At 40.4% G+C, this 25,858-nt stretch overlaps 1 protein-coding gene across 2 annotated transcripts in view; it reads left to right on the top strand.

Moving 5' to 3' along the window:
- The window catches only part of LOC135316341 (single-stranded DNA-binding protein 2-like), a 192,516-nt gene that overhangs the window by 110,252 nt on the left and 56,406 nt on the right, over positions 1–25,858 (top strand). For both annotated transcript variants that reach the window (XM_064469527.1, XM_064469528.1), the window contains exons 5-9: positions 3,507–3,596; positions 14,897–14,956; positions 18,778–18,844; positions 20,208–20,278; positions 23,350–23,417. In XM_064469527.1, the coding sequence (XP_064325597.1) occupies positions 3,507–3,596; positions 14,897–14,956; positions 18,778–18,844; positions 20,208–20,278; positions 23,350–23,417 (356 nt within the window). The remainder of the gene's footprint in view (positions 1–3,506; positions 3,597–14,896; positions 14,957–18,777; positions 18,845–20,207; positions 20,279–23,349; positions 23,418–25,858) is intronic.

Below are 25,858 nucleotides of genomic sequence, written 5' to 3' on the forward strand. Positions count from 1 at the left end.
ATTGTTTCATAACCAGGATAGTCTGGCAGAGATCTCAATTGAGAAGGACATCTAAGACCCATTTTCCATTGTTCATTAAGGCACTCTGACATGCATTAATGCCTGTTATAATTTATTTTAAATAATGTGAGCAAATGTGGAACTTGTGGTGGGAGCCTTCAGAAAACCAGTCATATATCAAAGGAGGTGCTACTTGGTTCTTTTTTTGCTATCTCTCCACTTGCAGGATTTTGAATAACTGACTTGATACTGTTGACATGTTTGCCCAGTGATTTATTTTGCCTGTTCAAATGCTTTATTCTGTAACATCAACTCTGTTGGACATATTACAGTGCTTCACACATGACCACTAAAGACAGACACATCTGAGATAGCACAGGGACAATAAAGCATTAGTATGCAAGGAAAGATAATATTGTAATCAGGCTCATAATTATTAATGCCCTTTTAATGGGCTACTCCCTCTTAGTTTGAGGCTGCAGTGCAGACTGTTTTAGATGTTTTAGGTTGTTCAAGCTTTTAACATCATCAATTTTCTTCATCAGTGATGTTACTGTTGTCATTCTTTAGCTAGAAAACCTGTACATCTGGAAGCTGCACATCTGTTCATGATTTTACTTGACATTATAATCCGATGCTCAGTTTAACCAGGTCTTGTTTTTTGCCTAAAAAAAATCCCCAGAACTTTCTTGTCTGTTCTTCTTTGGAAATATAGGTATTCTGAGAGTACTTAGTGGGCAGGCACAGATGCTATGCAAAAGAAAAGGATAACAAAATTACATTTTTCTTCAGTAGTTATTTCTGTGCATACACACCATTTGCTTATTTTCCCCTCTGGGAGTCCAAGATAGCACCACAGACCTGGAAGAAGGACCTGAGATGTTCCAGGGAGTAGTATGCTCATACTAAGTATGAAAAAGCAGCCTCATACTCCAATCTCATGAACTTCAGGCAGCATTCAAGGAATGACCATTACTAGCAGATAATCATCTTTATTTGCTGAAGCTTTATAGAATAACTTGATATGTTTATGTTAGTCCTTCACAAAAAGATATTATGATTCAAATGCAATTGCTACTTCAAATTCATGTGACTGACATTTTTTGTCATTTGCGATTAATATTTTAACATTGATCCTATAGACCAGATCTTTGCATAAATAAGAATGGTCTTTATTACAGGGTTTTCTAGGGAATCAAAAGTCTTGTACTCAGTTCTGAAGCCAGTACTTATTACAATTGTGGTTTAGCGGCAGCTCAGCCCCACACAGTCGCTCGCTCACTCCCCACCGGTAGATGGGGGAGAGAATCAGGAGGGTAACGCTCGTGGGATGGGATAAGAACAGTTTAATAATTAAAATTAAAAGAAACAACAGTAGAAATGCAATGTAAAGGAGAACAACGAGAGGCGCAAAGCCCCGGGGGAGGGGGGAAGGGGAACGAACCGCCGGAACAAACCGCACGCGCCGCAGCCACTCGCCGCCCACCAACCCGACGGCGCGCCACCTCCGCGCTCGCGCTGCAACTGCCCCCACCTCAATATATTGGTCATGGTGTCACATGGTATGGAATGAACCTGCCATTGGCCAGTCGGGGTCAGCCGCCCCCACCATGGCCCTGCCCCTCCCAGCCCCCCCCCCCCCCCCCCCCCCCCCGCCACGCCGCAGGAAGCTGGAAAGGTAGCCAGCCCACCCCCACAGTGAGGAGAATTAACCCCTTCTCAGCCAAAACCAGCACAACAATCTTCATGCTTTAGTAGCATGTTCTATTGAAAAATCTTTTTTAATTAACTGAATATCTCTTTTTTGCTTAGTTTAAAAAGGTCAGTCCATCTTTGTGCCAGTTTTCAAATCTTTACAGCATTATTCTTTAATTTCCTAGACAGTGTGCCAAACACCTGGAAACATAATTTACAGATCTGCATCCTTTTGATAGCAAGTGTGAGAGTACATGGAGTAATAAGTTAATAAACGTAAGTCATGCATATTCTGTAGGGCAGATATTGGCAGATGATTAGTGAACTGCAAGCGGCTCACTCTGCATTGTGTGTGCATGAGTACTGTTACAAAAGACTGTAAGTCTTTATGTTGTCCAAAAAGTGGATTCGTCACCCAGTGTGCAATGACTCAGTAATCACACACTCAGAGGGGGCATTGCTAATTTATTTCAGGGTTGTACAAGCCTGGGTGCTCAGTGGTTTTCCACAAATTAAGCACACCAAAGCCCGCTACCTCATTATATTTATACAATGAATTCATACATATTCTGCCTATCTAATACATACTCATTCTAATCTACAGAGGTTGCATAATGGCATTAAGTCACTCCTCTAGGCTCCACTTCAGATCCTTCTGCACATGCCCATGCCTTCCTCTCTTCGGAGGTCCTTGGTGGTCTTTATGGATGAAGTACCCTAATGCTTTTTATCCATATCTGGCCATGTGTCACCTAAGGACAATTCAAGGCTATTTTCTCTTGCCAACTCTCCTTTATTTTCTTTCAAAAGGAATGTTTGATTATATGGATAATTGCTGATGGCCGAGATATCCCATCCCTAAGCTTAGTTTAAATGTTAAAACATGAAACAATGCTTGATCAAAAAGGAGGAGTCTAGATTCACGCTATTTAAACATAGACAGTACCTCTTCTTTCCAAGGGGGGGTTGTTCTCTTACATTTATAGGTGATTCAGTCTTGTGCCCTAACAGAAACATATTGCAGGAAGAAAGACTGTTGGAAGTTAAAAGTAACTGAGGTTCCAGTACATGACAACAATAGCAGTTTGGCTTTCTTTTTTGTGATGATCTTCTGCTTATAAATTGCCAGAAGCAATATTCTTTATTTGCTTCTTCCATCTGAAGGACTTGCAAAGGTAACCAATTTCATTCTTTGATTCACTTCTTAAAAATTCCTTTTTTTTCCCTTTCCAAAAATGTAACCTGAATTATTCTAATTTGTCATGGTGGTTATTTTGAGGGTTGGTAAAATAATGAGTATTGCTAGTAGTATTATGAGCATTCCTTCTTGTACTGTTTGCAACAGAATAATGTTTTGAAGCTTGATATAATTCTGAAAGAATATTACAGTCTGCTGAAATTATCTTTTAAGTGCTTGGAAAGTGCTTGAAAATTGTTTATACACATTACAAAAAAAAAAGCATGCAAGTTACATACTTCCTTGTGTATATATAGACAAACTGAGACACATTTTTTAAAAAATTATTGTCAAGATCTATCTAGTCAATACATATTTGTATGTCCATACAATCTCTAGCATTGTTCCCCTCAACATACACTTGTCATCTTTAACAAATCATTCTGCTTGTATAAAATAAGACTAAACACTACACAATTTTAATTTACCTTTAGATGAAACAATGACATTATGACATATCTGGAGAATTACTTTCTGCATTTTGGTCATGGAAGGTTTCTTGGGGATTTTTGTTTTGGTTGTTTTATGCCTACCATGCAATGACAACAGTTTATTTACCCATTGTTCTTTTCAGAGTGCTGCAGCAGCTCCCAGTCCAGTGCTAGGAAACATTCCCTCAGGAGATGGCATGCCAGTAGGTCCTGTACCACCGGGTATTTTTCAGGTATTCAGAAAAATTATGATTACAGGAACTTTAGGATAGAAAATTCTCTATAATACTGTTTAAAAGTTTGTAGAAAAGGTCCTTTTCTAAACTATATGTCATTATACTCCCACAGAGGCCACCCCTGCAGTCCCTCTGCTACCAAAACCTTGCCACCTGCACTCAATACAACTGCGTTCATTACATTGATGATCTGTGCTGTATATGGAGTTACAATGTGAGGAAAGCACTTAGCTACTATGTTAATTTTTCAGCATCAGAGTTAGTAATTTGTAAATGTCTTGGTATGCCTGTCCACAGAGATCAACATGACCTAGTCTGCATCCCTATTTTTGCAGCCCTATCTGATACTGAAATAGTAGGGGTGCAGTAGGATTGAAATAAGAATGTAGCAATCATTTACCTTCAGGTCTAGATATTAGAGGATGCATATATCTGCAGTCAAAGTTTTACATAAGGTTCTAAGAGAACACCAGCAGCTGCAGCAGTTGTTGCCGTGTGCCGAGAAGAGTGAGAGGCTTGTGAGGTCCCCGAGAGGTGTCTGAGGTGGTTTCTGGGCCCCGGTACCCTTGGGCTGCGTGTGGAGGGACCGGCCGGCAGGCGACAGATCTCGCGAGAGGGGTGGGAGAGAGTTGGGTGGTGCTGGCGGTCCCTGCGGCTAGTTCAAACCGCTAGGGAGTGTCAGGGACCAGGGCATAGCGTGTACAGGGAGCAGTGCCTGAAGGGAGCAGTGCAGCAGTTTGTGCAGAAAGGCGGCACATTCTACCAGTTGTCGGGCTGCTGCCTGCTCTGCTCTCCTGCAGGCTAAGGCTGCAACACCGATGGTGTCCCCAGCTAGCTGGTGGTTGTGCATGCCTACCCAGCAGATTAAGGCCTATAGGGAATTAGATAGGCATATTAAGCAGTGCTTTGAGATCATGGTGGCAGAGACCAGGTGAAGGATGTGCTCTGCAGCTGGGAACCATCTACCTAGCCAGGCTAGCCTGGGATGAGTGGAGGCAGCCACCCAGACAGAGATTCCTATCAGGGAAGCTGCTGTCCAGGTGGAGGGCTGTAAAGTCTGTACCCAACACTCATGGGTGGAGAAGGGTGGAAGCGCCAACTGCACAACTGTGCTGGTTTTGGCTGGGATAGAGTTAATTCTCGTCACTGTAGCTGGTAAAGTGCCAATGGCACATTGATGCTTTAGTTGTTTTTAAGTAGCAGCTAAGTGTCACTAAGTAGCCCCTATAGTAGTTAGTGACCTATCCAGCTTCCCATGTTCTGCCATGTGGGCAAGAGGCTGGGAGGGGCAGGGCCACAGACAAGACAGCTGACCCAAACTGGACAATGGGATATTCCATACCATGTGACGCCATGACCAGTATATTAACTGGGGGAGTTAATGCACAGGGGAGGTGGTTGCAGCTTGGGGACTGGTGGTGTCGGGTTGGTGGATGGTCAGCGGCTGCGTCACGTGCTGTTTGTTTTAGTTGTTCATTCCCCCTTGCCCCCGACCCAGGTTTCGCCTCTCTCTTGATATTTTCCTTTTCATAGCATTATTATTGTTGTTGTTGTAGTTATTGTTTTATTTTAATAATTAAACTGTTCTTATCTCAACCCATGTGCTTTCTCACTTTTACCCTTCTGATTCTCTCCCCCATCCCGCCTGTGGGGGAGTGAGCGAGCAGCTGTGTTGCCAGCTAAACCAAAACAAGGTGTGCTCTGGTGGAGTTACTGAGGCAGCGGATGGAGGAGCTGCAGGAGGAAGTTATCAGGTTATGCTGTATTATGGAGGGGTAACAAGAAATAGAGTACTATTTGAGGCATTGCAAGAAGAAACATTAGGGCCCCATGTGTCGTGGTTTAGCCGGCAGCTCAGCCCCACACAGTCGCTCGCTCACTCCCCCACCGGTAGATGGGGGAAAGAATCAGAAGGGTAACGCTCGTGGGTTGAGATAGAACAGTTTAATAATTAAAATTAAAAGAAACAACAACAGAAATGCAATGTAAAGGAGAACAATGAGAGGCACAAAGCCCCGGGGGAAGGGGGGGGAGGGGAATGAACCACCGAAACGAATTGCATGCGACGCAGCCGCACACCGCCCACCGACCCAACGCCGTGCTGCCTCCGAGTCACAAACTGCCCCCCCCTTAATGTACTGGTCATGGTGTCACATGGTATGGAATGAACATAGGTATTAGTACTAGCTTCAATGTGTTCTTCCTGAGGAAAATGAGATCTGAAGAAATTACTATTTTATACTTACTGTCGTGGTTTAGCCCCAGTCATCAACTAAACACCACAGAGCCGCTCGCTCACTCCCCCCACCCCTGTGAGATTGGGGAGAGAATCAGAAGGGCCAAAGTAAGAAAACTTGTGGGTTGAGATAAGAACAGTTTAATAATTAAAATAAAACAGTAATAATAATAGTAATATAATGAAAAATAAAATAATGAAAGAGAGATATGAAACCTTGGGAGGAGGGAAAAACCCCAAACAACAAGTGATGCAACTGCTCGCCATGCACCCACAATGCCGCTTGTCCCCAAGACGTGATTGCTGCCTGCCCCCACCAGCCAGCTCCTCCCAGTTAATATACTGGGCATGACGTCACATGATATGGAATATCCCTTTGGCCAGTTTGAATCCGCTCTCTTAGCTGTGCCCCCTCCCCTCCCGGCTTCTTGTGCACCCGGCAGAGCATGGGAAGCTGGAAAAGTCCTTGACTAGTACAAGCACTGCCCAGCAACCAAAACATCTGTGTGTTCTCAACATTATTTTCATACTAAGTCCAAAACACAGCACTATACCAGCTACAGTGAAGAAAATTAACTCTATCCCAGCTAAAACCATGACACTTAGATATTATGGTATGGTATGAATGAAAAAAAATATTTACTTGAACATTTAGAAGTTTTGTCATGGAAATTTTGAATTCCTGGTAGACCTCTATTCTATGATACATGCCAGTGCATCCATTTGAAGTGCAAGTTGCTTTCAGATACACACCAGTACTCTTCAGTTAGTACAGTGCTGTTTCATTTCCATCTATCTCTTCATTGATCTTGAGATCAGCTAAAAAAATTTAGGTTTATTACTTTTGTATTTTCACAAAATATGTCTTTGTGATCTTTGTCTATATTATCAGCTTTACTAAGTAAATAAACAAAGGCCAGAGGAAAGTTTTGGAGCCTGTGTTCATTGAAGTATGTTCAATTTTTTAAAAACATGAAAAGTTTTGGGTTTATAGGTTTTTCTTTGCCTTTTAGGGTTGGTTTTTTTTCAGTTTTAACATAGGTAAATATAGAGTTCTAGGTTCTAATCCAGTGGAACTCATTGTGTTTCTTCAAGTTAGTGACAATTTGCACCATGGAAGATCTGACTCAGGTTGCTTAATTTTGCAGTGCAATTATAATAAACATTTAAATGCATATTTAATGAAATGCCAGTTATCTTCACTTTTTATTACCTGGCTGACCAGAAGTTTGCCATGTCTGCATCTATATAAAATATTTTTTTTCCAAGGCACTCCGGTAGATAAAAACATTGAGATTGTACTTAACTCACCTGGGAGACACTGCTAAATAGTTAACTCATCAAGTGCCAACTGAGATTTGGAGGAAACAGGTTGTTTATAATTCACAGTTCACCTTTTTAATTTGGTAGATTTTTAAAAAATAAATTATACCACTGACTATGCCTTTTGCACGTATGTTTTTAAATGTGTTACTGTTTCATAGCAAATTTGTTAAGATTTGTTCTAGTTGAGCTAACCTCTAAACCTTGTTTCTAAAGTGCATGTATAATGTAAAGGAAATGTCATGTAGTTTGCTTCATTCACCCATTTTGATCACCACAAATACTAGGATAGGCATGGGAATAACATGTTGACAGCATGTTTGAAATACAAATGTTACATATTGTTCTTACATAAAGAAAAAAAAACCCAAACCCAAAAATCCAACCCACCAAAGTAATATAAGTCTGTCATGGCATCTAGTGGCAGTTGTTCATTCTTATATTAGCTCAATCCATATTATTCTAATATATTACTTTTAGCCTTGTTGTGCTCTAGTAGAGCATTATTACAGTAAGACAGAGTAAAAAGAACTTTTAAATTTCTTTTCCTGCCTAGCATTACTATTAGCTATTAAAAAACTGAATTTAACTAGCACATAGTGAAAAAAACCAAAGTTAGTGAATTAAAAATCAGTAACAACATACATCTCTTTGCATTTCAAAATATGAATAGTGAACTATTCATATATAAAAAGAAAAGGTTTTTTTTAAGCTTATGTGAAAGGTTTTTAAAAGTCTATCCTTTTTTAAAGTCACTGATTATTGAAGCCTCCCAAATAAGTACAGATAGCACCTTTACATCTCTTCTGATTCAAAGACAGTGTGGAGTGAAACCAGTCCATTTACAGTCTCACTCAGTCCTTGCAGTCACTTTAATCTAGTTCACGTGTTAGTCTCCTAGAAACTATTCTACTATTCTGCTGGGTAATTGATCCTCTATGTCAGCCCCTTTGCACTTGCAGAACATCTTCCTAAAATTGCTAATTTGAACAAGCATCCAACAGTAAGAAAGATAAGGAGGGAAAAATCCTCCAACATCCTTTTAAAGCCATTTTGAATTGTCCACTGAGGGGTTGTTGTTTGTACAAGGAATGAAGATACCTAATTCCTGCTTCTAAATTACATGATTAAAGTTAAACAATACAGATATTTCTCAGACTCATCTTTGCAGGTCTATAGTGTGTATCTACATTGATTTTTAATTTTTTTGTTTCTTTTTAAACCTCTTTGAACTGTTCAAACTATTGTCTTCCCCTAATCCTCATGTAGTTTCCTGGTTTTCCAGGGCATTACCACTTTTTCCAGCACTGGAAATGAAATGAGTCTTATTTTGAAAAGTAAATTTTTCATTTTGTATGAGCAAACCTCTGCTTAATGCAGCAACAGGACCTGTTTCAGAACTTTGTACTCTTACATTTTCTGTAGCATTGACATGAGGATGAAAAGCATTTTTTATAAGCTTTCAATTCTGTACAAAAATATGTTGCTAATTTTTTTTTTGGTATTTGGTCTTCTAGGCAGCCTACCCCCTGCATCACAACCACTCATGTTAAGAAAAAAAGAAGGGTAGTTGTCATAGGTGACTCCCTATGAATGGAGGGTCCGATATGCCGACTGGACCCAACCCACAAGGAAGTCTGCTGCCTCCCTGGGGCCAGGGTAAGAGATATCATTAGGAAACTCCCTAGTTTGGTAAGCAACTCAGACTACTACCCACTATTGGTTCTCCATGTCAGCAGAGAAGAGGTAGCAAGAAGTCCAAAGGCTATCAAAAAGGATTTCAGAGCCTTGGGGCGGATGATTGAAGGATCAGGTGCTCAGGTAGTATTTTCCTCGATCCTCTCGGTATCAGGGAAGAATATTGAATGGAACAGGCAGACCCAGCTGATCAACACGTGGCTCCAAGGCTGATGTCATTGGCGGAATTTTGGCTTTTTCGACCACAGGATGGTATATTCAACGCCAGGTCTGCTGACATCCGATGGGGTGCACCTTTCTCAGAAGGGGAAAAGGGGTTTTGCTCAGGAGCTAGCAGGGCTGACTGACAGAGCTTTAAACTAGATTGGAAGGGGGAAAGGGGCAATACCAAGCTAGTCAGTGACAGGCAGCAGGTAGACACACCAAAGTTGGAGGAGCTGCGTGCTACTGAGACTCTTCAGACTGCTACACGTGGTGATGGGAACAATGAGCTGCACTTGAAGTGTTTTTACAAAAATGCATGCAGCATGAGGAACAAGCAAGAGGAGCTGGAAGACTTGGCCCAGTCCCAGAGGTATGCCATCATTGGCATAAGTGAAACTTGGCGGGATGAGTCCTGTAACTGGTGTGCCATGATGGATGGTTACAAGCTCTTCAAGAAGGATAGGTAGGACAGGCGAGGCGGGGGGGTGGGGTGGGGGGGTGGCATTGTATGTAGCGGAGGAGCTGGAATGCACGGAACTTGCAATTGGCACAGCTGAGAGCCTCTGGGTAAGGATTAAGGGACAGACAAATAAAGTGGATGTTGTCATGGGAGTCTACTATAGGCCACCTAGCCAGGAAGATGACACCAATGAGTTATTCTTTAAGGAACTAAGGGATGCCTCTAAGTCATCTGCCCTTGTCCTTATGGGGGACTTCAACTTGCCAGATGTCAACTGGGAATACCACACAGCTGGGACAAACAGGTCCAGAAGGTTCCTAAACCATCTGGATGACAACTTCTTGGTACAGGTACTAAGGGAACCGAATAGGAAAGGTGTCTTCCTCGAGTTGTTGCTTATTAACAGAGAGGGCCTTGTGGGTGAAGTAGAGATTGGTGGCTGCTTTGGCCACAGTGACCATGAAGCAGTCAAGTTTAAAATCTATGCTGACAGAAGGATAGCTGCCACCAAGAGCTCAACTCTGGACATGAGGAGAGCAGACTTAAGGTTGCTCAGGGAACTGCTTAGTAAGGTCCCCTGGGAAAAAGCTTTCAAAGGTGCTGGGGCCCATCAGTGCTGGTCACTTTTTAAGTGCCACCTTCTAAGAGCAAAGGAGCAGGAAATTCCGAAGTGTAGGAAGTCAATCAGGTGAAGCAGAAGGCCATCTTGGCTGGCCAAGGATATTCTTCTTGAAATAAGGAGAAAAAAGAAAGTATATGGCCAGTGGAAGCAAGGTCAGGCAACATGGGAGGACTACAGAGATGCTGTTCACCAAGGCAGGGAAGGCATACGTGCAGCCAAAGCTCAATTAGAGTTGAAGCTAGCCAGTACCATGTGGGACAATAAGAAGGGCTTTCAAAAATACATTAATGGCAAAAGACAGGCTAGAAATAACATTGACGCACTGCCTGATGAGAATGGTCACCTCACAAACAGGGACATAGACAAGGCAGAGATGTTTAATGCTTTCTTTGCCCTGGTCTTCAACACCAATGATGGGCTCTGGGACCCCCAGAGCCCTGGGCTAGAGAACCATGACTGTGAGAATGATAAGCTCCTAATAAACCCTGAACTTGTGCAGGACTTGCTGCTCCAGCTAGATCCCTATAAGTCGATGGGGCCTGATGGGATTCATCCAAGGTTATTTAAAGAGCTGGCTGATGTCATAGCAAGACCTCTCTCAATGATTTTTCAATGCTCTTGGGAATCTGGAGAGGTGCCAGTTGACTGGAAGCTGGCAAACATACCAATCTTCAGGATGGGCAACTGCGGCGAGCGAGGAAAGCAAGCAGCCAACTCAATGTGAGTGATAGAGCAAGCTTCAACTTTATTTTTAAGTCACTGCGCTTTTATATGCTCTTGTAAACAAGCTTCAATAACTGCTTAGTTAATGTCACGGGTTACGATTCTTCCTTAGCAAGCAGTCTAGTTCTGAAGTTCCTTGTTCTTGTTTTGTCGTTTGCTCTCAAAGTAGAAATGTCTTTCACCTTTCTTCCTCCTTTTTAGTGACTTGCAGATTCTCTGTAATTTTCCATCAGCGGGTCTGACGCCGGGTCTGTAGTCAAGCTAATTCCATCGCATACCCATAATCCTCCAGCCTGCTTTCTATCTCAAACAACTTATCATGAAACACACATACTGATTCAATCCTATAGTTCCCCACAGGCAACAGCGATGACCCCTGGTAACTATAGGCCCATCAGTCTCACTTCTGTGCCTGGCAAAGTTATGGAGAAGATTATTCTGGGAGTTATTGAAAAAACCCTGAAAGACAATACAGTCATTGGTCCTAGCCAGCATGGGTTCACGAGGGGAAATTCCTGTTTAAGAAACTTGATTTCCTTCTATGAGAATGTTACCCACCTAGTTGACCAAGGGAAGCCTGTCGATGTGATCTCTTTGGATTTCAGTAAAGCTTTTGACACTGTCTCTCACAGTATCCTCCTGGACAAAATGTCCTGCATCCAGATGGATAAACATGTAATGAAATGGGTGAGCAATTGGCCAATGGGTCAGGCTCAAAGGGTCATAGTAAATGGGGTTACATCAGGCTGGCGGTCAGTCACTAGTGGGGCTCTGCAGGGGTCCATCTTGGGGCCAGTAATCTTTAATCTCTTTGGAAATGACTTGGATGCAAGACTGGAAGGAATACTAATTAAGTTTGCTGATGACACAATATTGAGAGGAGCTGTTGACACTCTTGAGGGCAGAGAGGCCCTGCAGAGAGATCTGGACAGACTGGAGAGCTGGGCAATCACCAACTATATGAAGTTTAACAAGGGCAAGTGCCGGATTTTACACCTGGGGCACGACAACCCTGGCTGTACATGCAGGCTTGGGAACGAGAGGCTAGAGAGCAGCTCTGCAGAGAGGACTCTGGGGGTTCTGGTCAATGGCAAGTTGAACATGAGCCAACAGTGTGCCCTGGCAGCCAAGAGGGCCAACCATGCCCTGGGGTGCATCAAACACTGCATTGCTAGCCAGTCATGGGAGGTGACTGTCCCGCTCTACAAAGTTGGTGAAGGTTTTAGAGGGGAAACCATGTGAGAGGTGGCTAAAGTCACTTGATTTGTTCAGCCTGGAGAGGAGGAGACAGGGGAGACCTCATCGTGGTCTACAGCTTCCTCACAAGGGGAAGAGGAGGGGCAGGCGCTGTCCTCTTCTCTATGGTGACCAATGACATGACCCAAGGGAATGGCAGGAAGATGTGCCAGGAGAGGTTTAGGTTGGATATTAGGAAAAGATTCTTCACCCAGAGGGCGGTGGAGCACTGGAACCGTCTCCCCAGGGAGGTAGTCATAGCGTCAAGCCTGACGCTATTCAAGAAGCACTTGGACAATGTCCTCAGGCACATGGTGTGAATTTTGGGTCATCCTATGCAGGGACAGGAGTTGGACTCGATGATCCTTGTGGGTCCCTTCCAACCCAGGACATTCTATGATTCTGCAATTCTATGATTTTTATAAACTGAATGGTACAGTAAACCCATTGGGAAGAGAGGGGACATAGCTAGAATTAAAGGTGATAAAATGAGTTCCATCCTGCTTGGAAGGAAATACAAAAGTTGAAAGAGTAGACATTCTGTGAATTATGCACTATTATATAATAATATAATGTAATGTGATAGTATGTTAAAATATGGTTGACTTGAGAGATATTGGTGACATACAAAGAATCACAGAATCACAGGTTCGAAGGGGCCTCAGGGATCATCTGGTCCGACCTTTCTAGGAAGAGCACAGTCTAGACAAGATGGCCCAGCACCCTGTCCAGACGACTCTTGAAGGTATCCAATGTGGCCGAGTCAACCACTTCCCTGGGGAGATTATTCCAATGGTTGACTGTCCTCATTGTGAAAAATTTTCCTCTCATGTCTCATGCTGGTGATGCCCTTTTTGATGCAACCCAGCATCCTTTTGGCCAAGTACAACTGTAAATAAACTTAAAGTACTGTTTACTGAATACAGTAAATCAAGTACACTAGTGTGCTTCACTCCACAGAATGCATTTCCTTTAAGGAAATTGTTTAGATTCTGATTTCCTTCCACTCTTACTGCATCACAAGGATCGCGTTTACAACCTTCACCACACACACAACCGTTTTTTCTCTCTTTTTATCATAGAATCTCACCATCAGATAGAGGGCATCATTTCAAAGGCTCTTTTTACTAATGCAATCTTTTCAAAACTGTCAATTAACTTTTATTCTCCAGCTTGTAAACCCTCTGTATTAATTTTTTTCCTAGTATCTTTTTTCAACGTGTGTTTATGTAGAATATTACTATTACAACTTTCATCTGATTCTGACACGTGAAAGGTTCAGGGTTTTTTTTTCTGCAGATCATGTGAAAAATATTACTAATTATTAGTAACATAATTATGTTGCTAGTTATTACTAATATTATTGCATGGATTGCTAATAATGATGATGACTGACAGTTTATAACACAGTATAGCTGACAAAGGCCAAATATGCCATTCATTCATGAAGCAATGATGTTGACCATAGAGTTTTAGTGACTTGTGTCCCTTAGCTATAGCAGAGGAGATGGTTTCTGATTAGGTACATTTGTTTTATTTCCAAGAGATCCCAAAGAGTGGGTTTCTTCAATATCTCATTTGTTATAATACATTTGTCTTGGGAAGTTCTATGAGACTCCTTTCTTTTATATCTCTCATTTCTCCTATGACTCCTAGGCAGTTTCATGAATGGAAGTGAGCTTCTGTTTCATAATATAAAGTTTTATGGCATTTTTGCTTTCCCAGTACCCAGCAATTTAGGCACAGGAGAGAAGATGCTAGTGTATTAGTAGAAGGTTTGAGAGGCAACCTCATGGGTTTTTTCCCCTCCAGCTCTTAAAGGAAACAGTCTTTTTTGTCCCTGTATTCAGTCATAGTGTACATTTAATGTTTTTCTTCTGGAATTATAGGTATTTTTGCTTTCTGAAATACTCTTCTTCATCATATGTTAAGTCAGATGTTTGTGCCCTTTTCCTGTAGATCTTGAAATTGCCACTAATCTCCCTGCTTTTTAGATTTCTAGATAGCTGTCACACTTTGAGATGGAACAAGTAGAGATGTTAAAGCTATTTGCTGATACTGCCTTTTGTTTATCATTTATTTCTGGACCTAGCTTAAGGGGTTGAACTTTTTTCTAGGCTACAAAATACTATAGTAGTAGTGAAGGGCCACTAGAATCTCACAGAGTGCATGATGGTATGAGAATTGAGTGGATATTTGGTTTTGAGAGAGGAAGAGTTGTAATGAGCATAGAGCTATGTATGGAGGGATGGAAGAAGTCCAATACCGAGTTAATATAGTACACCACCACCAAAAGTTCTAGATATTTATGACATAAACTTGAAATCCGTGCTTTCACAGGTTAAATCTTGTTTTGTATTTTACTGTATTATAAAAAAGAGAAGGGAAAGTACTTGCTAATTATTATGCTGTTATTTACCTCTTGAGTCTTCCAAGAACATTTTTCTTTTGTATTCCGACTTATCCAGTCAAAAAATTAGATGTGTGATTATATGATCTAAATGGTTTCTTGTTCTTCATAGCTGATGCATTAAGTTGTTTATATCTGCCTTCACAATAGTGGTAGCAAAAAATTATATTTTAAAATAATGTATCTTAGTGGATAGATACACTAAAAATCTTTAAATTTACTTAGTTATAGCTAAACATTGCAGAATAATGTACTGGATGCTCTGTGGAAGCATGTCAGCTGGATTCCTGAGGTTTGAGCATAACACAAGCCACATGCCCAATGACTCAACACAGTATTTACAAGCTAATTTAAATTATTAAGCACTTTTTTTTTTTTTCCACAGCCTTTCATGTCCCCTCGATACCCTGGAGGTCCAAGGCCACCTTTAAGAATACCCAGTCAGGTAAAAATTTATCACTGATGCACATTTGTGTTCCAGGGGCATGGTGCAGTATTGAGAACAGGGAATGTTCTCTCATTGGCTACTGATTTCTCTGACATACAAAGCTCACTTAGTTTCTCTCTACCCCATTTTGTCTGACCATTAAATGGTTATTTTGATATGGTTTGTGATAAGACGCTGTCATGGTTTTAGCTGGGATAGAGTTAATTTTCTTCACTGTAGTGCTGTGCTTTGGACTTAGTATGAAAACAATGTTGATAACACACAGATGTTTTGGTTGTTGCTGGGTAGTGCTTGTACTAGTCAAGGACTTTCCAGCTTCCCATGCTCTGCCGGGTGCACAAGAAGCCAGGAGGGAGGGGGCGCAGCTAAGAGAGTGGATTCAAACTGGCCAAAGGGGTATGTAATGTCATGCCCAGTATATTAACTGGGAGGAGCTGGCCGGGGGAGGGAGGGAGCAATTGTGGCTCGGGGACCGGCAGCATCGGTCGGCCGGTGGTGAGCAGTTGTATCGCTTGTGGGTTTTTTCTTTTCCCTCTTTTCCTTTTTATTACATTATCATTATAGTTGTTATTATTATTATCATTGTTGTTATCATTACTATTTTATTTTAATTATTAAACTGTTCTTATCTCAACCCACAAGTTTTCTTGCTTTTGCTCTTCTGATTCTCTCCCCCATCCCACAGAGGTGGGGGGAGTGAGCGAGCGGCTGCGTGGTGATTAGCTGCCGACTGGGGCTGAACCACGACAGATGCACCACTCTCAGCTCACTTTCCTATGCTTAATTAGTGTCTACACCTCAAAATTTATTGCACATTAAGCCTGTCTACAGAGGGAGAATATAGTTGTCTTGAGCAGTGCTTCATTAATCTTAGCCAGTCAGTGTTGTCTCCTCTGAGAAGGCATCAGAATGTCTCCATGGTTGTTATATTCTGTAAACTTTCCTAACCACATTAAGCAGTTAGCACTGAGCTTTTTTTTTAAATGTAATTATACATTAAAGTGCATCTCTCCCTCCTATTCCTTGTTAGATGTGTAAAGTATTTTTACTTTGCAGTTATGGAAATTATTTGTGAGGTAAAGCTATCATAAAGTAGATTGTGCCTCTTACAGAATGAGTAATGAGATGCTGTTTGTCAGCAGAGACCTTTATTGGCCCATCTGTGAAAAGCTGGTTCTGGAATCAGATAATTTTTGCATTTTTATAAATTTTTACATTTTTGTTCTCCTTAGTGTAGATAGATGAGAAGAACACAGTAGTTAACAGATGAAAAGTTAGATATAAGCAGATGGAAATTATCAGTTGAGCTCTGAAAGTGAGTCAATTAAAAGATTGGGAAAGGTTGATAGGATAACTGGGTTAAGGGTGGGTTTTTTGTGCAGCTTAGACTTCCAGGACTGCTTTTCTTGTGGTCACAGCTTGATGAGGAGACTCTTCTGCTCCAACCTCAGTTCTGGCTATTGTTTATGCCTGTATGGAACAATGTCAACAAAATGATCTTGAGAACTGGCACAACATTGCCAGAAAGTTGAAGTTTAAATTTTAGTGAGCTGGACACTTCAGGTAGCAAGACTTCTTCAAATGTCCCTCTTGATGATGTTTGAGAGCAGGTTAAGCTACTTCCTCACAAAGGAAATAGGTGACAACATTCCTGAAGTGTTCATCAAGGGACAATATAAGAGTGCAATATTAAGGCTTTAGTTAAATATTTGTTATAGATGTATACATATCATATATATGATACTGTAACTCGGTATCAGATATCCTCCTGCTTTTTGCACCTTTCAATAATGTTAGTCAAAGATACACAAGTGTTTGGCTTTCACTTTTTTAATTTCTCTTGCTACGTTTCTGAATTGTATAAATACTGGCAGGTGAAAACTGGATGTGGTAAATGCTATAAAAGTATTATCAACCTGCAGTTTTAGTTTCAGAACTATTTTTCAGCTATTTTTGTCTGTACATTACATTATTTTCAGATTATAGCTGTAATATAATATTAGTGAATTACAGCTCTTGCAATTCATTTACATTGTGCTGCATTCATGAACTACTGCTTTTGGAAATGCTGCCATACTGTAAGTTGCAGTACATACGGACAGTGTGTGGAAGCAATAAACTGTTGCAATGCAGCTTTAAGGTTGACATTTTGATTATATGAAAGTCAGTAAAAATCAGAGTTAAAGTTCCCACTGTAACTATAATTCTATCACTTATTGCATTGCAGTAGGGATTATATTTCTTATGCAAGGAAGTGTAACACAGAGCATGCATACACAGCACAGTGCAGTGCTGTGTAAGGATATCTGAGCTAGTTTTAAGCTTTTTAGCAAGGAAAGTTAGCATATACTGAGTATTACACTAATGCACCTAAAGTGCCTCTAGTACTTGCTCATCTAGTCCTACAAGAGCATTTGCTCTTGTCAATGCATTGTGCTGTGCAGTTTTCTTGAAAAGTAATATGATACACTGGAAAGGAACTGCAGTCTCTTATGTAACTATCCACACTAATTACTGCATGAGTTAAGTCTTCAGTCAAATGGACTTACAGCAGTTCCTCCCTCCTTGTCCTTATTTATCACCTGTCATCTCTGACAGAAATGAACAGTTCCTGCTTCACTAGTATTTGGCACTTCTCTGTGTATTTCATGTGTTGTTCTTGCTTATCATCCTGACTTGGAACCATTGAAGTAAATATAAAACTCTGATTTAAATTATGTAGTCTCAGATTAATATACATTCCATAAATACTACAGTAGAATACCTTTTGATTAGGTGTTAAGATGAAGTAACACTGTGGATCTTAACTTTGAATTTCCTACCTCTTGTGGAAATAAACCTTGGACTATTTGCAGATGGTTCATCTTTGTATATAACCCAAACTACCACAGTATTTCCAAGTCAAGAGTAACTGAACTGTTTCCTCGGTAAGCAATAACTCTATTGCCTGAGTAGATTACTTTCATAATACCAGATTTATTCACTCTAGATACATTTTTACTGAAAACGTGTTGTTCTGAAATGTTAAATAGCACATTATGGATCAGCTACAAAGATCCAGTTATAACAGTGTTTTTCTAGTTGACTAAACTATAGGTAAGAGACTGTAGAAATTAGCCTTAAACCTAAAGGCTACTATAAACTCAAAGAGCAGATAAAAAACTGGAGATTGAAAAATAATATGCTTGATTTGGACCAGAGGTGAGGTAACAATACAATATATCATCATGCTTGAAGGCAAGATTTAGGAGCAAGTTTTGTGACTCCTCTCCTGTGCTACTCTCCTGTAGATAAGCTTATTTTAGCGTTGATGTCCTTCAAGAGTAAGGAAGAGTGGAAGCTAAAATATCACTTGCATCACAGCCCTAATTTACCCTTTGAATATTGTGAAGTTGGTTCATTTATGACTCATTCTCAGAGATGATCACAATCTTCACATTCTGGCCTCTTAAAGGAAGATGTTAAAATAATGGTTAAAAAGGAAAACTAAAAATTTAAGCTTAGGATAAATTACCAGGTAACCAAGAAATAGGTAATGTTATGAGGTTAAGAAATAGGTACGGTAAACTGAAGGAAGAATTGGGAAAAAAAGAAAGAAAATTAGGCAACAGTATATTTTGGAAATTATTTCTACATCATTCCATGGAAGCCCAATATTTTGTTTGTGCAAATCCATAATCAGGCCTTTAGGAGAGTTAACTCTTCCAGATTGCTCTTGATTCGGAACATCTGAAAATTAAAACCAAAATACCTGTATTATATATTTAACACAAATTATAGTGTATTATCTCCTTTTATTACTGTTTCTATGTCTGCAGGCACTAGGAGGTGTCCCAGGAAGTCAGCCATTATTGCCTAGTGGGATGGACCCAACAAGGCAGCAAGGTGAAATGTGAAATAATTATTTGGAATGTTCAAAAGTACTATGATCTCAAACTTGTGTCTTTCTCTTTATGTTTCAAAGCTTACTGCAACTTGCCTGGTTGACATGGGGCGGGCAGTGGACATTGTCTACCTGGACTTCTCCAAGGCCTTTGATATGGTCCCCCATAGTCTCCTCCTGGAGAAATTAATGTGTTATGGCCTAGACAAGTGGTCTGTGCAGTGGGTGGGGAACTGGCTGACAGGCCACACCCAAAGGGTGGTGGTAAATAGCTCCTTTTCAAAGTGGCAACCTGTCACAAGTGGAGTCCCCCAGGGATCGATATTGGGCCCAATGTTATTCAACATCTTTATAAGTGATCTGGATACCGGCATCAAGTGTAGCCTGATGAAGTTTGCTGATGACAGCAAGTTGAGTGGGGAAGTAGACACTCCAGAAGGGAGAGCTGCTCTGCAGGAAGATCTGGATAGGCTGGAAGAGTGGGCCAACAAGAACCTTATGAAGTTCAACAAGGAAAAGTGTGAGGTCATGCACCTGGGAAAACATAATCCAGAAGTGCAGCATGGACTGGGATCCACCTGGCTGGAGAGCAGCTCTGTGGAAAGGGACCTGGGGGTCCTGGTGGACAGAAAGCTCAACATGAGCGAACAGTGTGCTGCTGCGGCCAAGAAGTCCAACAGGATGCTGGGTTGCATCAAAAAGGGCATCACCAGCAGAGATAAAGAAGTCATTATCCCGCTCTACTCGGCGCTTGTCAGGCCACACCTGGAGTACTGTGTACAGTTCTGGTCCCTGCTATACAAAAAGGATGTGGACAGGCTGGAAGGGGTCCAGAGAAGGACCACCAAGATGATCAGAGGACTGGGAAGCCTGCCATACAAGGAAAAGCTGGGAGAACTGAGTTTGTTCAGCCTTGAGAAAAGGAGGCTAAGAGGGGATCTCATCACCGTGTACCAGTACTTAAGGGGTAGCTACAAAGAAGATGGAGACTCCCTATTTATAAGAAGTCACATGGAGAGGACAAGGGGGAATGGATACAAGTTGCTCTTGGGGAGATCCCGATTGGACACGAGAGGAAAAATATTCACAGTGAGGACACTCAACCATTGGAATAATCTCCCCAGGGAAGGGGTTGACTCGGCCACATTGGACACCTTCAAGAGTCATCTGGACAGGGTGCTGGGCCATCTTGTCTAGACTGTGCTCTTCCTAGAAAGGTCGGACTAGATGATCCCTGAGGTCCCTTCGAACCTGTGATTCTGTGATTCTGTAAACTTTGTTAAACTAAGGGATTATTTGTTAAAGTTGTTTTAGAAGGTGCTTGTATGTTGCATAGCTGTTCAATTTGCATAATTTTCTTTCCAGGGCATCCAAACATGGGTGGGCCAATGCAGAGAATGACTCCTCCAAGAGGAATGGTTCCTTTAGGACCCCAGGTACCTTCCATGGATATATATCTCTTTTTATTGACAGGATCTGTACTCATACTTTATTACTCTGGCTTTCTGTGAGTTGAAGATAGAATGTGCCAGAACCTGTTCTTCTAATCCTATTTTAACATAAATTTTATCGCTTTTATAGAATTAATTCTGAGTTGCAGCTGTACAAAATCTCAAATTCAATAATAAGTTATTTTAGTTAACAGTTGAAATTAAAACTTACTTAACTTGCTTATTTCAGAAAAGTTGTTTTCCCCCCAGTGTATGTTATAACTAAAGGTTTTGTAAAGGAGCTCAAGGACTGAGTAGGTGTTTCCTTATCCTCCCAACCTAATTGATTTCACTGTTTAGGAGTGAAAAATTAATCTAATACAATTAAGTTATTCAAACTCTTTGTAGTAAAAAATCCCAAAAATATTCTTGAAAGGTTTTTCTTCATCCACTATTGATCTAGATTTTTTGTTGAGTGCCAGAGAGATTTCAATGTAAAATTTGAAGTTCATGCTTCTGTTTCTCCTCCTTATCAATCATAAGCATCTCTTTAGCTCTGTTTTCAAGGAGCGAAGCAACCTTGAATTGCGAGAACAAGCCTGCTGCCTTGCTGCACAGGTAGTAAATGGGAAACCCTTAATGTGCTGGTATAGAAATGCTTATATGAAGTACAACATTTATATGTTTGTTTCCCAATTGATATAAACTATTACCAGTAGAAATGCTTTGATGCCTATATGATTGTGTCACATAATTATGTCAATATAGACCATGACTGTAAACAGTTTATTTCAGTGTAAAACATACATAATGTGACTTAAGTCCTCCAAAACCAGAAAAGTTCTCAGTTTTATATTTTGTGATTCTAGACTGTTTCAAACTAAATAACTTGAAGCAAAAAGTGGTATACAGTTGTAAATGCTTGAGTCTTTGAAAAGCTCCAAAGGCTTTGGTTCAGGCTTTTTCAAGCTGCAGTTATGCCAGCTGAACAGGCTGCTACCTACAATCTGTGACTGGCTGCTTATTCCAAGTCCCTCATATCTGCTGGTGAGCTTCTCACATGCTCCCTAATGCATTCTAGTCAAAAATAATTGGGTTATCTTAAATATTGAAAAAAATAAAACTTGACTAATCTGGCTCATTTTGACTACCAGAAGTTAGGGAGCACATTCAACTACCAGATAAACAGTGGAGATGGTGACTTTGGTAAAAAGTTGTAAGGAACAAATTAGGGCAATAACTTCTGCAGAGAGCATAGCTGCAGCTGAAGGAACCTATGTATCATTAACCTTAATGAAAATATTTTATGACCAAGAAGTACATTTGAGTAGAATTCTTCTAGCCCTGCAGGATTCCATAAAGAGCTTTAACCCAGGTCCACGCAAATGATTCTTGAACTAAAGAGGGGTGATACTAGACAGACCAAATAAGGAGAATGGCTCAGCCCTCCAAATCAAGATGTGAAAATGAAATAAAATAGATACAGAACTACTGTTTTGTTACAGTAAGACTGTGTCCTCTTCCAGATCCAGTAGTGCCAACTGAAGATGTTACTGTGCCTAGCTGCTTTGGCTACCCACCATTTACTGCCCTACAGTTCTGACAGAGGAGTTGTTACTGTGAACATCCTCTAATTTATGTCAGGCAAAATTTTCTAGGATAACTCAGATTAAAAAGGTGGTTTGAGTTAATCTGTCTGATTTTTGCCTGAGCATGCACACCAATCAGTCTGCAAGCACTACAAAAAAAGGCAGTAATGAGTAGTGCTTGATGACTAGCCATTATGAATAATACCATCTTAAGATGGCACAGTTGGATCCAGAAGACATCAGTTTGCAGCCTTTGGACCTATTATTGCAAACCAACTATCTATGGGACACTTTTGGGAGTTTCTAATAATGAAGGAAATTATATGTGTGGGGGTTTTGTTTGTAGCAACACAACATCCTCTTGTAGTTCTAGATCAGTTCTAGGTAGCTACTATGTCTCGTATCACTCAACGTATATACAGCACCAGACCAGCACTTTGACCCTCATTGTTGGATTTCTCCCAGGTCTTCATGACTTATTTTTGACATGGATTTGTGAAGCTGACCAATACAGAGAACACCCATAAACTCGAGTCATATAGTTTATAGCATAATATATGTAGTTTATACTATAAGTAGAGTGTATTAGTTCTAGTATTGGAAAATAGCAACAATGATTTAGGATTTTTTTAAAGTAAATAATTTCTCCCCCCTTCAAAGTGCACAGCTATTAATTTTAGAGAATATGCTATTATGCATTCCTTTGGCGTATCAGAAAAATTTAGCAGGTTTAACAGAGATTAGAGTGAATTATGCTTGTGAGGTGAAATAGATTGCTCTGCATTCATTTAAATAAAAATAGATATAATTTAGTTTTTCATGTAAATAGTACAGTTAGGTTTTTTACATAATAATATTATCAAAGCACAAACTCTGATTTTATAGGCCTTGGGCAATATGTTTATTGGCATTGTTATGACATTCATTAGCATATTAAATTTTTCATATTAGTTACCTTAGAATAGACTGACTGATTAGAAGAGAAATGTAATGGTTATTCTAGATGTTATAAAAGTTATATCATGTGGTGTAATTTCATACAAGCATTTATTGATACACTGGTCATTAAATAAAATTATTTAAAATTAGTTTTTGTTAAATTTTATAATGTAGAAATCTCAGATCAGTCCAGATTTCTTATTTTGATTGAGGTCCCTTGGTATAAAAGTTGAATACATTATAAAACCTGCCCCTCACTGGCCATTGACTTGATCTCTATATGTGTAAATAATTCCTCCTGAAGCTACTGACATTTTAAGTATTCTTAGTGTGCTTATATTGTTTGAGTAGTACATGTAATTCTTTTTCCTTGGGGATAACAACACTTTTTAAAGTCAACAATGGAAACTCCTGAGAGAATGTATTACATTGGCCTATCTGGTCAGTAGTTATGTAAGGATATCATTAACCTGCTGTCCTTTCTTTCCCCCTCCTCTTTGGTTTTGGTTTTTTGTTTTATGGTAGTCTGACCCTTAGTTATCATTGCAGAACTATGGAGGTGCAATGAGACCCCCACTGAATGCTTTAGGTGGCCCAGGGATGCCTGGAATGAACATGTAAGCATAATAAAATCTTATAATATTTAGAAAAAAACATTATTTCATTGTAGAAGTAACATTTGATAAATATAAGACAAGGGAGAACATGCTTTGGTTAGTAAACATGCTTTGACGGACAATAACAGCAATGAAAAAAGTGAACCTAGAGCAATTCTTCTGCACACATCTCTTACACGCTCTTTTGCTTTCCTTCCAAGTCTGTACAAATACTGGGTTTCTTTTACAGGTCAAAATTCAAATATTGGTAATATTTTGTCAGTATAGTTATATATTTGCTTGCATGCATTTTTAATTACATTGTTTTCCTTTTTTTTCCCCTGACTATTTTGCCAAGAATAGTACAAGCATGCTTCTTTTCTGCAAAATAATTATTGTAGCAAAATAACACCATTGTATATAGCTATTTATAAAAAGGACATGTATTTTTTTAAAAAAGAGCGTAGATAATTCTCCCTCTGTTGCTGTTTTTATTTCTATAACTACATTTATTTCCACTTGTCGTGGTTTAGCCGGCAGCTCAGCCTCACACAGTCGCTTGTTCGCTCACTCCCCCACCAGTAGATGGGGGAGAGAATCAGAAGGGTAACGCTCGTGGGATGGGATAAGAACAGTTTAATAATTAAAATTAAAAGAAACAACAGTAGAAATGCAATGTAAAGGAGAACAACGAGAGGTGCAAAGCCCCGGGGGAGGGGGGAAGGGGGAATGAACCGCTGAAAGAAACCGCACGCAACACAGCCACTCACCACCCGACGCTGCACTGCCTCTGAGCTGCAAACTGCCCTCCGCCCCCCCCCCCGCCCCAATATACTGGTCATGGTGTCATGTGGTATGGAATGAACATGCCATTGGCCAGTCGGGGTCAGCCGCCCCCACCATGGCCCTGCCCCTCCCAGCCCTCCCCCCCCCCGCCACGCGGCAGAGCGCGGGAAGCTGGAAAGGTAGCCGATCCCAACAGTGAGGAGAATTAACCCCTTCTCAGTCAAAACCAGCACACCACTTTAACTGGTTAGAACAGTATTACAGATATAAGTTCTTCAGTATTTCTGTGTACTTCTCAGTTTGGTTTGTCATTTACTGTAAATTGACAGTTCATTTAAGCTATATGAATTTAGTCCAGGTGTGGATTTGGTCATTGAAATGCCTTATTCCTTTTACATCTGTAGAGACACACACCCTTCCTAAGCATGTAGAAAAATTTCAGATGTGAAATTATTGTATCTACAGTAGACTAGATTTAAACTAAGGATTTTAGCATAGCAAATAGCCCAGAATGGGGAAACTTCTGCAATTATGATAAATCCTTTGCTCACTAAGAGATGTTTCTATGATTAGCAAGCCTGGGAAAAAATAAGGTACTCCTGGCATTATTTAGATTTCTCTCTTAAGAGATTCAGAAATGTTAAGGGCCTGTTATAATTGCATTCACCATAACACAGGCCAGACATTATCAAGTGATTCTTGTATCTTGGCCCTACCTCCACATAAGTTACTACACTGTTTTTTAACCAGCATTTTGCAATCCCTGGGTGGCAGCATGGCAGTCAGGATATCAAGACACTAAAACACTATTACATTCCTAAGCAGAGAACATTTTATTTTCTTACTCCTTTTACACCTTTGTCTTTCAAGAATGAGTTTGCAGCAGATCGACACAGAAAACAGTCAAGATTTATATGCGCTTGTGTCATGGTTCAGCCCCAGTCGGCAACTAAACACCACGCAGCCACTCGCTCACTCCCCCACCCCTGTGGGATGGGGGAGGGAACTGGAAGAGCAAAAGCAAGAAAATTTGTGGGTTGAGATAAGAACAGTTTAATAATTAAAATAAAATAGTTATGATAATAACAATGATGACGATGACGACGACGATGATGATGATTATAATAATGATGTAATAAAAAGGAAAAGAGGGAAAAGAAAAAAAACCACAAGCAATACAACGGCTCACCACCTGCCAACCGACACTGCCGGTCCCCGAGCCGTGATTGCTGCCTGCCTCCCCCAGCCAGCTCCTCCCAGTTAATATACTGGGCATGACGTTACATGATATGGAATATCCCTTTGGTCAGTTCGCATCCGCTCTCTTAGCTGTGCCCCCTCCCCTCCTGGCTTCTTGTGCACCCGGCAGAGCATGGGAAGCTAGACATGTCCTTGACTAGTATAAGCACTACCCAGCAACAACCAAAACATCTGTGTGTTATCAACATTGTTTTCATACTAAGTCCAAAGCACAGCACTATGCCAGCTACAGTGAAGAAAATTAACTCTATCCCAGCTAAAACCATGACAGCTTGTTATCATTATATCATAGATTCTCATTTTTACTCTTTTTTTTATTTTATGTTTATAGGAAACATAAGCAAGAGGATAATTTTCATATCAAATAGTTACCAACTTGAAAAAGTAAAAGAGGTACTGAGATTTTAAAAAAATCT

Source organism: Phalacrocorax carbo, chromosome 19 (genome assembly GCF_963921805.1).
Source record: "Phalacrocorax carbo chromosome 19, bPhaCar2.1, whole genome shotgun sequence".
NCBI classification, from domain to species: Eukaryota; Metazoa; Chordata; class Aves; order Suliformes; family Phalacrocoracidae; genus Phalacrocorax; species Phalacrocorax carbo.